Genomic DNA, 15,103 nt, shown 5'->3' with positions numbered 1-15,103 from the left:
CTTCTGACATGAGAAAGTCACGGAGAGAATGTGGTGGAGTCTAACATGCTTGCAGCCGCTCTTTCGCTATTCTTACCATGGACATTGGTGTTACAGCACATTATAATTATAAGAACAAACTGAAAACCAGATGAAAAGTGCACGATTCATAAGATCGATATATGGCACAAAACACTAAATACTAAATATTTATCTGCGGGTACTCTTAGATAAAGGAGGGGCAAAAGATGCGAGAGGGACAGTCAAACTCAGAGATCGAAAACAAACCGACAACGCCATGGCTAAAAATGAAAAAGACAAACAGACAAATAATGATATACATGACACAACATAGAAGACTGAAGACTAATCAACACGAACCCCACCAAAGTATGCGGGTGGTCTAAGGTGCTCCGGAAGGGCACGATAGCAATAAGTTCACATGTTTTGTAATAAACGTCATTACAATTACAGGCATTCATGTCTTTAATGTGGTTATAATCATTCTCCTTTTAGATGTCGAAGTTTAATTATGGACAATTTATTCAATATCTGTACATCTATGCCCGACAGGAATAATAAGACGTATTTGATTGGCAACTCGGCTATTAGACAAACACAAGAAGGAAGTCTTTAAAGAGAATTATAAACTTCATATTTTCTGAATTACATCCATACCAGGTTAATATTTGGGCTTCATGAACCTCGCCGGCAAATATACCGATGATTTTGAAACAATAAGCTAGTACTTAAAGTGCTGGGACCTGTTGGGTGTATTCAAATATGGGGTTAAAAATTTATTATGAAGGTTCTAGAAGGCCGTATAATGGTTTAATTTTTAAATTGTTATTTGGATGGAGAGTTGTCTCATTGGCACTCACACCACATCTTCCTATATCTATCTAGACGTTCAATTGAATTTGAATTTGCTGTCTTTTTATTATTATACAACATTCTACACAATAAGTTACGTGTTGATTTTATTTGTCTATGTATATGTTTAACCTATACTACTTAGTCCATTGTTGTTTATGATCTTTCAAGGTGACTCGGTATATCTATTATCCACTATTGTGTTATGCAACGGTAATTGTTTGCCTTCTTGTAATTTATTTATTCTGATGTACTTTGTTCAATATATACCCGTTTTTCTTTGTTGCAATACTTGTTTGTTTTTTAGTGAAGTTTGAATAGAGGTATACTACTGTTGCCTTTATTTATAGTAATTGAAATTTTGACATAATGTGGAAATTTTAACCTGGTATGTCTTTTTTGCTACCTCACGGATATCAATGAAATGGAACTCTTAAGTGATTTTCATGCAAATAAGCGTTTAAGCTAGCTATAAAACCAGGTTTTATTCACAAGTTTCTGCATAAAGAAATACCTGCACCAAACTAGAAATATGATAGTTGTTTTTCCGTTCGTTTGATTTGTTTGAGATTTTAATTTTGCCTTTTGATTATTGACTTTCCATTCTATTTCATACAGGACTATTGTTTCTTAAATGCATTATTTTATGCCAAATAAGATATAATGAAATCTTCTATGATATTGATTGTTGTTGTATACCATTAAAAGTGTTTTATCCTGCAATCAGCCGACTATTGTACAAATAACAGGTACATAAATAAATTTATGCTTGATGTGTACCCGCTGCAATTATTTGCATCTGTCCTATGTCAGGAATCTGATGTCCAGTAGTTATCGTTTGTTGATGTGGTTAACAAGTGTTTGTCGTATTTTTATAAGATTATACCGTTTGTTTTCCAGTTTGAATGGTTTTACAAGTAATTGTTGTGGTTATTTATCGCTTGCTGTTTTGTGTAAGCCAAGGCTCCGTGTTGAAGACCGTACGTTGACCACCTATAATGGTTTACTTTTAAAAATTGTGACTTGGATAAAGAGTTGTCTTATTGGCACTCATACGTCATCTTATATATAGATATAGGAAGATGTGGTGCGAATGCCAATGCGACAACTCTCCATCTAAATGTACAAATAACGTCTCCAGTAACCTGCTTCCGTGCAAGTACTTGTAATCGTTTCTTTTTCAGGTACTTTTTCAATTAGGGGTCCTCATCACTCGCTATTTGATTTTATAAGTGTTGAAATTTTGCCAAAGACGTGTCTGCTATCATATTGAAATAGTTAACCAGACGTAATCATATTGTACCACGTTATATACATTGTAAATAGGTTTTATATTGAATTACCTTTATTAGTCAAGTAAAACAGCATGAAAAAACAAGAAAAATCAAGGTGCTATGAAATATCCAGAAAAGGACGTGTGAGCTGCCCCAAAAACAACTTCTGAAGCTCCAGTATGTCTATGTTTGATAAATACTCGATCTCCAGCTGCTAGCTCCATCACAGCACTAATTGTACTAGAGTCTGCAGCTAGTCCTCTATGTGAGTAACCTAGAATGTATGGCTGATCATTCTTGTTCAGTTGGTAATGCACTACGGCACCATGATTTGCCAAAATCATACATGAAAAATGGTATAGTCCTGGAACCCTTGCTGTAAACACGCCTGTTGATGGATCATATGCTTCACCTCTATTCACTTTCACATCATCGAATTTCAAAACCGCATTTATTCCAGTTAATGTAAAATGCGGAGTAAGTGCAGCAAAAAATGCGGTCTTGACTGCTGCTGTATAAATAAAAAAAAAGTTTAATCAGTTATAACAATTAAACTCAGAACTAAAATATATAATTCAATCAGTTTAAGGAGAACGACCAGTTACGTTCCTAAAGGAGCAAACTTTTTTGTCAACGGAATTCTGCTCCTGTAGGCTTTCTTATTTAATTTCAACACTATGTATTGTTTCTGTATTTTGTAAGGCATAATATTTACATTTTCTTATATCACCGTAGTTCTAAACAGGTAAGCACATCTATTTCAAAACTGTCCAATGTCCAGGTAAACCAAACGATCGTTCTCTTATAAAGTAATTTATCTTAGATGAATCCCTTTTTGAAAGTGGCAAGTACTGAGGAAGGTGTAAGGGGTCAGAAAACATTACAGAGTGTCTAATCAAAGTTAGGATATAGGAAGTTTCATAGGACTTTAACAGTATAAAAAACGTATAAAAACCTCTCGTTATTCGTCTTCCAAACGAGCGCAATATTCAGATAAATTAATGGTGGCACGAACCCTTAGCCTAGATTTATGACCTCTTCTGTAGCCAGTCAAATACGAGTTTTTCAAACTGCAATAGTATAAAAATAACAAATATAACGAATTATGGAGATAGGCTATTTTGTACATATATACGACGGGAAAAATTCGCGCAAAGCATTATTATCTGACCCAGTTAATTTAAATCAGAATAACCTTAGTCATCTTCTTTATGCAGATGATTTAATCTAAATTTCAGAAACACCTAATGGCTTGCAACACTGTGTGGATGCTTTACAATCCTTTTGTATTGATTGGGGCCTTAATGTGAACACCAAGAAAACCCAAACTATGATTTTATCAAATAGTAAACATAGATCTTTATTAGATAAACATTATTTTTATTTTGGTCCCCAACCATTAGAATCTGCTACAGAATATAAATACTTGGGTATAGTCTTCAACAATAGAGGTACACTTAATATAGCAGCTGGAAATCTTGCTGATAAAGCACGTAAGGCATATTTCGCCTTGAAATCAAAATTACCATATTCTAATTGTATTGCAGTGGAAAAATGGGTAAGATATTTCAACTCATTAATTTCACCAATTATGACTTATGGATCTGAAATTTAGATCTCAGATTTTAATATCAATCTCGACACTGCTGATACACTGCCATTTGAAAAGGTTTAGAATATGATTATGAAAAATGTTCTTTGTGTAAGGCTTGCAATTTAGCTTAACGTACAGAACTTGAGCTATATCCAGTGTGATTTATATCATATAAACTAATGTTTAAAACTATGCTAGATTAACTGACATTGAAGTTGGAAACAAGCCAAAATTTGATTTATTAAAATCTGCATTCATTGAAGATAACAAATTTAACACAAAAGAGCTCTTGCTGGGTACAATCATTACATAAACTAAAAAAGTTAATCAACTTTGATTCACTTCAAATATCACATAATATGTTTGAAGACTCACTGAAAAACTTTTATTAATGCAAGATTTTGGGTCAACTTTAGAATATTAAATCTAATAACACAGGTAAACTAAGATTTTATTGTAAAATGGGCTCATCATTTGACTTGAAAGCTTACTTAAGATTTTATATTAAGAAATATAATAGATCACTGCTTACAAAAATTAGAATAAGTGCACCTTCAATTGCAATTGAAACTGGGAGGTATAGCAAACCAAAAAATTTGGCAAGTGAAAGATACTGCAAACTTTGTAAAGATAAAGTGGAAGATGAAGTTCATTCTCTTTTATATTGTCCTCTATATAAAGACCTTCTAGAGAAGTTTGATATTTTCAAAAACCTTAATAATGATGATGATATTATATCAACGATTTATTTACTTAACCCAGTAAATCTGGTTGACACTAGACAAATATGTAATTATTTAAGTCAAGCTTTTGAAGTTCGTAATAAAAATCTAATGTCAGTTGGTCTACCATAAGTGTAATACTGTGATATCTATAATACTAAAATTACAAAGTCCAACTTTTCAGCCGTCATCACGTAAAAACGACGAATCAAAGAATTCAACTTTATATATCACTAATATAGTACAAAGGTGTAGATTGAAAATTACACCACTCCAGGCCCTTTTGTTTTCCACGTAATTAATATTGCCAATAATTAAGAAGTTCCGGGTCGAGTCCGATACCGATACCAATAGTATATTCACCCGTTACCTATTACCTAATCTGTACGTTCCGCATCTGACAGGCGCACCACCAAACGGTATATTCAGGGTTAATATGCAACTCGTCTAAACATCAACCCAACAATGTTAGATCAGGGTTAATATGCTATATACACGGGTCATAATCACAGGATTGACACTACTAAATTGTCAAATAGCTACCTATTGTAGTATTTTAATCAGTAAGACTTTCTAAGATAACAAGACTAAAAATGAGGAACAGTTTTCAGGACCTTCCAGGACCTTTTGTTTTCCAAATAATTAATATTACCAATAATTGATAAGTTCCAGTTCGACGGGTTCACACAGAAAGATTTGAAAGCAGAGAAAAACTGTGTATCTTATAATCGGCATGACTTTATCAGATGACAATACTAATACTAAAATAAGGCTTGCGTATAGTTATATACCATAATTCAGTCACGGACCCGCGATATCACGGGTGTGTTCTAGTTATATATATAATTAGTACTTGAAATGTTTTCTTTATGTTGTACATGTATTTGCATAAATTGTCATGTTTAATGTGTTTGTATCTTGGAATACGCATTGTTTCATATGTGCTTTGTCCAATAAAATATTTTGAATTTTGAATTTTGAATGTTACTGTTTCATTGAATTTACTAGAAAAAGGGGACTTTGTGTCAAATAAACCCAATATTTTTTATTGAAAATCAAGTCTTAAAATGGAGATTTTACTGTTCTTAAATTTTAAACATAGATCATTTACTTGCTTTTCTATGATGTGCCAGCGTTTTATTGTTTACAAAGAGTTCTTAAACTTTTAATTCGAAAAAATCCAAGCTAAGTCACTAAAGGCGAGTGCAACTTAGAAGGTGTACTTGATTTGATCCATATTTATATTTGTATTTACCAATAACTAAATTTATATATGTGTTTTAAGGGAATCAATGCTAGCACTGCATGCAATAATACTATATCAGCCCCCGAATTTCGACATCAAGGGGAAAGAATGGATTTTCTATAAAATGTCCATATGTTTAGCATTGGATCAACATAAGAGTACATAATCCTTAAACGAAAACTCAGTCGACAGATGACAGTAAATATTTGTCTTTCGACAAAGTAACAATGATAAAAACCATAATAAAACAATCTCACTTTTTCCTATTGCTCACATGCCACTGACAATTACAAAATTGACAGTTAAAGATTTATCTTTAAACAAAGTATTCCATATATACCTTTAGACCTTGCCACGTCCACTTTCATTTGTTCAAAATCATGTATTATGTCCCTAACACATGACTGTGAACTGCACGCTATGAAGGGCAAATACATGGCTATGAAAATGACGATCGTTGGACACGTAATCATCCTAACTACCAATGTAATGACGTTCTTCTTTCAGCGTACGAGTTCTACAAAAAAGAAACAAACAATTTTCCTGTAGATATATCTTTTAACACTCACGACACGAAAAAACTAGAGGCTAAAGAGCCTGTGTCGCTCACCTGTGTTTATGTGCATATCATGATAAACGAATGACACAGATGGATTCATGATAAAATTGTGATTTTCTTATGGTGATGTGTTTGTACATCTTACTTTACTGAACATTCATGCTGCTTACAATTATCTCTATGTATAAAGAACTTGGCTCAGTTGTTAAGATACTTTGAAAATTTTAAGGCAGATAGACCTTGGCCTAACGAAAAAAAATGTGCAGTCAGATTTACTCTAAATGCTTGGTTTCTGAGACAAAGCCAAAAATTGCATTTTACCCTATGTACTATTTTTACCAATGTCGGCCATCTTGGTTCGCATGCGTTAAACATGCATAAAATGTCGGATAAGATAGCATGAAAAAGAGTATATATATACTTATACAGTCAAATGTGAAAGCTAAAATTGTATAAAGAAAAACTGTATGTGTACAAGTATGATCAATAAATTATGGTCGTTTAGAAGGAGTGAGCTTACTATCAAAATACATCGTATAAAATTGCAAAGGTTTCTTAGTGTCTTTGGTTGTTTTGGATTAAACAGTGTGTTAAATTTGATAATGTTGTGTCTGGGTATTGGTTCATTTGGCATAAATCTTCTTCTTTCATCTTGTAAAGCCGGGAAAACAAAAACTGGTCAATTAATCTAAGTTTGAAATGTTTTGGTAACTATTTGGTGAGGTCTGTTTTTTGCACATACAATAAGTTTGAAAATCCGGTATTGTCCAATATATTTTTAGTCTGATTATTTATCCATGTCTGTTATTTATAGAATGTAGGACAAATGGACTGTATTCCTCTTAACTTTTTAAAACTAATAAAATTGGGAATGGAAATGGGGAATAGGTCAAAGACACAACAATCCGTCCAAAGAGCAGAAAACAGCTAAAGGCCAACAATTATTCTTCACCGCAGCGAGAAAATCTCGCACCCGGAGGCGGTTCTCAGCTGGCTCCTAAATAAAAATGTCTACTAGTTCAGTGAAAATGGACGTCATACTCAACTCCAAAACATATAAAAGAACTAAAATCAAAAACATACTAGACTTAACAAAGACCAGAGGCGAGTTCGGACAGGAGCAAACATGCGACGGGGTTAAACATTTTTTTTAGATCTCAAGACGCACAGTAAAACTAAGTTTAAAAGTCAGAATACGATGTCAGAACAGGCAACAACAAAAACTTAAGAAACGTGGCAATGATGCATAAATTAACAAAGGACTACTAGCCGTTACTATCACCACAGCTTCAGACCTTAATTAGTATGTTGCAAAATTACGTATCTCTTGTTGCAGCAACACTATATGTTTTGCCATTCAACTTTTTTTCTCCAAATTTCCGACTTTTTTAAAGTTTTTTTTTATCTTTATTCTTAAAAGTCTATTTTGTTGTAATTTGTCTACTTATAATGTGCAAGTACTTGTCTGTTTAACATAAGTTGAATGGAATTCATTTATTTAAGTGCCTAAGAATCACACAGTGGTGAAAACATGACAAACAAAAACCCACTCAGGTTGACATTAATTTGTTTAAAATGTATAATGATGCAAAATTATACCATTCTTTTCATTGTCCTGTTCTGGTAATTGGAGATAAAATTTGGTTACACTGTACTAGAAATTAACAATTAAGGGGAGTTAACTCTGTAATTTGCTATCAGTCCAACCAAAGTTTGTCTCACTATTTCTAAGTTACCAGACACGCAGACACTAAAGACCTACCATTTCTAACTCAGTATTAGTGTTACTTCAAAATTTATAGGATGGCTAGGTACATGTAGGTGGGTTTTTTAAAGCCATGTTTTGATTTTTTTCAAAATTGCCCGATTCTTATAAAGACTGGCACTTTAAAAATATTAAAGTCAAAAATTGAGATTTTGATCTGCATGACATGTAAACCATATATATGCAAAATATCAATGCTTTTATTATTAAAAAATTGTGATTTCTGTCGTTAATATATTTTCAAATGACAATCATTAAAATCTTTCGAACGAATGGAAAACAACTGGCATATTCCTGGCTTGGTACAGCAGTAGCGGATCATCCAGAATTTTTCATAAGGGTGCTCGTTGAGCGACCTAAAGAGGGGCTCCAGTCATGCTTCAGTGATTCCCTATAGCTATATAATCAACCATTTGTTTCCCCACACCCCCATGGATCCGCCTATGTACAGGTATTTTCTTATGGAGAAAATGGTGGATTAAACCTGTTTTATAGCTAGCTAACCTCTCACTTATTTGACAGTCGCATACAATTTCATATTATTGACCACAATGTGTGAATAAAACAATACAAATTGTAGAACTTAATTAACAAAGAGTGCAAATATCAACTTTTTCACGTTGAAAAGGGGTCTAATGAGTCAAAGACAACAATCAATTCCTAGATTAAATTCAATTGTATACTGTATGTAAATGAGAAAATAGATCTAAATTGAGAATTATAGCAAAAAAGTTTGATTTTAGAAAAGGTGCAATTTTCTTGTTCCGAAAGTCTTTGGTTTTATAGAGGGAGAGGGTTGGGATCCCGCTAACATGTTCAACCCCACCACATAATTTATGTATGTGCCTGTCCCAAGTCAGGAGCCTGTAATTCAGTGGTTGTCGTTTGTTTATGTGTTACATATTTGTTTTTCGTACATTGTTTACATAAATGAGGCCGTTAGTTTTCTCGTTTGAATTGTTTTACATCGTCTTATCGGGGCCTTTTATAGCCGACTATGCGGTATGGGCTTGGCTCATTGTTGTTGAAGGCCGTACGGTGACCTATAGTTGTTAATGTTTGTGTCATTTTGGTCTTTTGTGGATAGTTGTCTCATTGGCAATCATACCACATCTTTTTTATATTGTGTACATGCTGTGTCCAAGTTTGTCATTAGAATATTGGGCATTACAATTTTTAAGTTTTCTTTTATGAATTTGTGATCAGTTAATGTGATTTGTTTTTCATAATTAAAAAAATAAGGCAATCGTTTAGTGTAAAATTGTAAGCACCTTTCCCAAGACCTATGTCAGGAATCTGATCTCCAGTAGTTGTCGTTTGTTGATGTCGTTCATAAGTGTTTCTTGTGTCTTGTTTTTATATAGATTAGATCGTTGGTTTTCCCGTTTGAACGGTTTTACACTAGATTTTTTTGGGGTTCTTAAAGCCTCGGTCACACCTTACCGGATAGCTCGAACGGACGCCTAACGGATAACTTTTTTTCAATCCGTTGATGTCCGTTAGACGTCCGTTCTTATCCGTTATGCGTCCGTCCATATCCGTTGCGTGTCCGTTAAGCGTCCGTTTTATCCGTTAATGTCCGTTCTGTCCGGTGGAAAATTTTGAGCATGTTCAAAACTTTGAACGGACGTCCAACGGATAAAATGTCCGTTGAACGTCCGTTAGGCGTCCGTTTTGTACGGTACTCGTCCGTTTTGTATCCGTTACGTGTCCGTTATGCATCCGTTGGAGATCCGGTAGACCAATTCATCAACAAACGTCTACCGGACGCCTAACGGATAAAACGGATGTGAAACGGACATTAACGGAAGGATAACGGATAAAACGGATGCCTACTGATAGTTTATTCTCATAAAACCATGCAAGTACAAAGGTTACAGAGAAGTTGAAAAATAATATACATAAAAAACAAAATATGCATTAGAAATGCATAAAATTCAAAAATACTAGATGTAAAACGGACAAATGCCAATTGAAATTTCGCGTCAGAAATGCCAATATATGGTATGTTTGATTTTCTTGAGTGTCATGACTATTTATTATTCGTGAAGGATCTTGGAGTAAGAGCACGTCTTCGCTACCAAGAAGCTCTTATTCATGCCAGACTCAATTTAAATGTAGCAAATATAAACATTATAGCTGTCGAAAGGAGAAGACAAAGGAGATGGTGGACACGACCATGGCTAAGTCCTGAAAGACGACGCAGTTTTGGTCTATATGACCAACTCATGACCGAACTTAGGCTGGAGGATCGGCATTCCTTTGTACACTTCCTTCGAATGCCCTCAGAGATGTTCGACGAGATATTGCAGCGGGTTGGGCCTCGCAAAGCCAAGCAGAATACCTTTTACAGAAATCCGCTGGAACCAGGACTCAAGTTAGCAATTACACTTAGACACCTTGCTTCTGGAGCAAAGTATCGTAGCATGCAGTACGGATGGAGAGTTCCGCGTAACACCACATCCGTTTTCATACCAGAGGTACATAATATAAACAAATTCAGAAAATCAACTTAAACTCTATAAGACTGAATTACCACACTGCTTCTACCTTGATTTTTTTTAATCAGAGGAGCTCTATATTTGCACACATATCATGCTAAACAAGACGCAATACAAAATAAAATCAACTAAACCAGTTAACTCAAAAAGTGACCCTCGTGTGAAGAAACGTAAAAAAAAACGGATAAATTGTTCAATTTGTTTGGTACGTGTGACCTTGATAACTGTCCTACTGACCAGACTTTCCCAGAAGCAAATATTATAATATATATACTAGATACCATGTCCATCTGACACGCCTTTAATTTTCAGATGGTTTATTTCTTTTAATTTTCAGATGGTTTATTGCCTTTAATTTTTAGATGGTTTATTGCCTTTAATTTTCAGATTATTTTGTTCATCCGTTTTATCCGTTACGCTTCCGTTAGGTGTCCGTTTTATCCGGTACTCGTCCGTTGGATGTACGTTCGACGTCCGTTCTGTCCGGTATGTATCCGTTTCACGTACGTTCAATGTCCGTTGTGTGTCCGTTAGGCATTCGTTACATGACCGTTAGTACACCAACGGACTCACAACGATTAAATTTTTTGTCAACGGATAACTTTTTTTTTATCCGTTAGGCGTCCGTTCGAGCTATCCGGTAAGGTGTGACCGAGGCTTTATAGATTGCTGTTCGATGTGAGCCAAGACTCCGTGTTGAAGACCATACTTTGATCTATAATAGTTTACCTTTATAAATTGCGACTTGGATGGAGAGTTGTCTTTATATTGGCACTCATACCACATCTTCTTATATAAATATTGTACATAGACAGGTATAGGTGACTTATTGCATATAGTCATGATGAGACCGGTTAAAAAAGGGTCTGAAGAGTCAAGGATTCAGAAATAATGGTTAAAACTGCATGTCATATAACACGAAAGTCTTTTCTCTTTGAGGCATTCTTATTTAACTTATATTTCATAAACTAAATAAACCGGCCATACCAGATATAGATATGAACATATAAACTAAAGTTTAAACATGAGTCAGGAGTTTTTTTTTCTCCATTCTGTATGTTAGAGCTCTTACTTTTAATGAAAAAGACTATTAAACACAGAGATAAAAAAAAATCACTGTAGGCAGCAGGCCATCATTTTGAAAATCTCTAAACCGTCCTTGGAAGTACGGTTAAAGGTTTTATTAACCAAATAACCAATTGATTAAGAACAAAAAATAATAAAACATTGAACCAATATTAAACTAAACTTCAACCAGGTAAATGGTAAAAGAAAAGAAAACACGCCTTAATTTATATTTTCCGTTTAATTACGTCCGATACATTTTCAAATAGCATTACCAGTTTAAGACCTTAAAAAACATGGGATTATACAGAATTCAATTTCAAAGTAAGGCTCGAACAATTCCGATTAACGACCGATACTCTAAAATATCTCTCGGATTTATCATTATTCACTATCGATACCCCATAAACTCGAAATCATAAAATATCTAGCTAGTGTACAATTCCTCTTATATTTTTTTTAACGGAAACGTAAATTTATGAATTAAGAAATGTTTGACTATAAAATTAGAAAAAAATAATCAAATGTAGAGAAATAAATATTCAAGTAAATCATTGAAAACGAATAAAATAAATTTAAAATACAACTTACCAGGACGAAAGTTATCCCAATCTGAAAAAAATAGTTCAGACGAGGTTTAAATATCCATGCCTGGATGGACAAATGAGTCTCTAGCACGAGAAAAACGAGCCCGCGAAAAGTGAACGGACAACCTAGTCGTATATCTAAAAATAGAAAAATGGATTCCGATAACCCATGGAAACCCAGTTGAAATACATCAAAAGAATCGAAGCTCTTTGTAACAGGTCGAGACTTCTAGATTTTCTGACGTCAGGATATATTTGCATAGTAATTTCCAAAACACAAGGCCAGTGGCCTTGAATAACTGACCAATCGACTCAATGAAATACAATGCATTGTGGGCTACTACAAGTAAACTACTACTTAAACCACGTGGAATTAGTGGGAAAACAGTCAACTAATATATTGTCTGGGACTGTCATTACCAAAGTTTTTATTCTGCAAATATATTTAATGTAAAATATATAACGTAATCTTCAATATGCAAGCTTATTCTCAGATTAAAAAAATATTGTTTATAGGCTTCACGATTCGACTTTCTTTTTCCCCTTGCAAAAGTAGTTGAACCGGTTTTGTCCATTGTTATGAATTGAACCTGCATTAATTTCACGACATGACACAGTGAAATATCCAATGAAGTGACTACTGTCCAGTAAGAAAATCATTTGAGCTCTTTTAAACCTGTATAATGTGATTCCAAAATCATTTCTGCCTAGAAAAACAGGAAAACTTTCATTGAAACACTTCTCTCTGTACTGAATGTGTATTTGTTTTTATCAGGACCTGAACTAATAGTACGAACATCATAATATTCAGTATGCTAAAAATAAGTGTTATGAAAGCGGCATGGGCGGATCCAGCCATTTTAAAAAGGGGGTCCTAAACCTGGACAAGAGGGGAGGGGGTACCAACTACATGTCCCCATCCAAATGCACTGATTGTCCAAAAAATCCCCGGAACCCCCGCCCCCTGAATCCGCCACTGAGTGGGTACGGTATATAGCTCAATACATTTTTTATAGTTTCATCCATCGATAATATCCGTTCGTTGCTAATTTCATCACAAAATATACCTGAGAGTTTTTTTTTATCGTTCGGCTGCTGTCCTGTTGACAAATGTAAAATAAAATTAAAAGTCTCTGGATCAGAGTGGGTCTCATATTACCTAATTTTTTTTCTTTTCTAAAACGTGCTTTGTATATACAAATAAGAAGAGAAGGTATGAGTGCCAAATGAAACATCTTTCCAACAAAGACATAATTTAGTAAAGTAAGCAGTCATAGGTTCAATGCTGAAAAGTAAGCTTTTAATGGCCCAAAAATTACTTGTGTAAAACAATCAACAAAAAAAAAAAAAAACGGCCCAATCAAATATATAAAAGGACAAAAAATCTATCCCATAAAAAAAATATATTGTATAGGGGCCTGTATTTCAGGGGTTGTTGTTTGTTTTTGTGTTACATATTTATTTTTCGTTCATTCTTTTTTATGTATATATAATCAATGTCGTTAGTTTTCTCGTTTGAATTGTTTTACATTGTCATATCGGGGCCTTTTATAGCTGACTATGCGGTATGGGCTTTGTTCACTGTTGAAGGCCGTACGGTGATTTATAAATGTTAATTTCTGTGACATTTTGGTCTCTTGTGGACAGCTGTCTCATTGGCAATCATACCACATCTTCTTTTTTTTATTATAAACCCAACGCTGCAATTTTCACAAAACATATCAAATGTTCCACCTTGTCGCACATACATATGGATAAAATCACTACAGCTTATTTCCTAATGCATGTAGAGCAAATCTTTGGTTAGCTTGTTTGCTTAGTTTATGTATTGTACAAAATATATAATATCCAAGTTAAAATATGCCTATATATGTATTGTTTAAAGATTTCTATTTATTTTCAAAGCTTATATAAACAATTATACAAACAAGGCAAGCAAGCCAACCAAAGTTTTACTTTGCAGGTATAAGAAATGTAATGATTTTATTCAGTTTGGCAAATGTCCGAGCACGTTAAAAAACAAACAAACTGAAACTACAGTTGCTGACTTCTCTACCTTCAAAACAAAGGGAACAGTTTGGAAGTCCCATATACTGAAATAAATATGACAAAAAAATACTTATAGATTTTGTTAACACTGCCATGTATGTAAATATTTCTTCGTCTTTTTTACGAACACAAAATTCAAGGATCTCACATTTGCCTTTAATTATCTATACGAACATTGCGGTACTCATGAATATCAGCACCGGCTGTTATCGACGGCTTACTTTACACTAGTAAGTTTGTCTCATTGGTAATAGTGTTTTTTCGCTGTTGTTTCGTTGCTGTCTGGTGGACAAATACATGAAATCTCTGTGCCATCAACAAACATGTTAATGACCATATATCGGGTAATTCAAATCCTTTTTTCTTCGCATAGAAACAAATCTTCGTTAACCTGAGCATGGAAGTAATACTTTATATCACGAACTATAAATGTGGATCCACAAAATGAAAAACTAAGCGAAATTGTGAATCCTGCATTGCACGAAAAAATATGTTGTATTTCAGTAAAAAACAGGTGTCCTTGGTTGATTGTAAACACGAAGCAGTCTATCATGCATTGTGACTCATTTATAGTACTGCAACTGACATCGAAAAAGACGCTTAGTTAACGAGTTTAATGGTCCGGAATAACACACGGCTGCAAAATGTTTTAAATGATAGAATGATATCTATATTTTAATTTCCGTCGGGTCGTAAAAAGTTTCTATGGTCACATTTTTGTATGTTATCCCTTTAATGGGGGTACCTCTCAATTTACGGTTTTGGGAAGTGACCTTAAAATCCAAAAATATTTTTTTGGTTAATTTTCCCGCTATTTTTGTAAATATTTTCTATGCACATATCATCAAGGATCATCGTAATGATGAAGACATAAATATAATACCATCTC

At 34.0% G+C, this 15,103-nt stretch overlaps 1 protein-coding gene across 2 annotated transcripts; it reads right to left on the bottom strand.

Moving 5' to 3' along the window:
• Nucleotides 1-2,179: 2,179 nt before the first annotated feature.
• LOC134724834 (collagen alpha-1(VIII) chain-like) lies at nt 2,180-12,307 on the bottom strand. 2 transcript variants are annotated; one of them, XM_063588121.1, is made up of 3 exons: nt 12,170-12,307; nt 6,029-6,205; nt 2,180-2,634 (listed from the first exon to the last, which is right to left on the bottom strand). In XM_063588121.1, the coding sequence occupies exons 2-3, from the start codon at nt 6,159-6,161 to the stop codon at nt 2,237-2,239; spliced, it is 531 nt and encodes a 176-aa protein (XP_063444191.1). In that variant the 5' UTR covers nt 6,162-6,205; nt 12,170-12,307; the 3' UTR covers nt 2,180-2,236. The 2 variants fall into 2 exon arrangements, with proteins under 2 accessions (XP_063444191.1, XP_063444190.1); XM_063588120.1 differs by having other exon boundaries at nt 2,180-2,637; nt 12,170-12,306.
• Nucleotides 12,308-15,103: the final 2,796 nt, after the last annotated feature.

The sequence above is a fragment of the Mytilus trossulus genome, chromosome 7 (assembly GCF_036588685.1).
Source record: "Mytilus trossulus isolate FHL-02 chromosome 7, PNRI_Mtr1.1.1.hap1, whole genome shotgun sequence".
Lineage (NCBI taxonomy): Eukaryota > Metazoa > Mollusca > Bivalvia > Mytilida > Mytilidae > Mytilus > Mytilus trossulus.
This window is presented reverse-complemented; position numbering and strand designations above follow the sequence as displayed.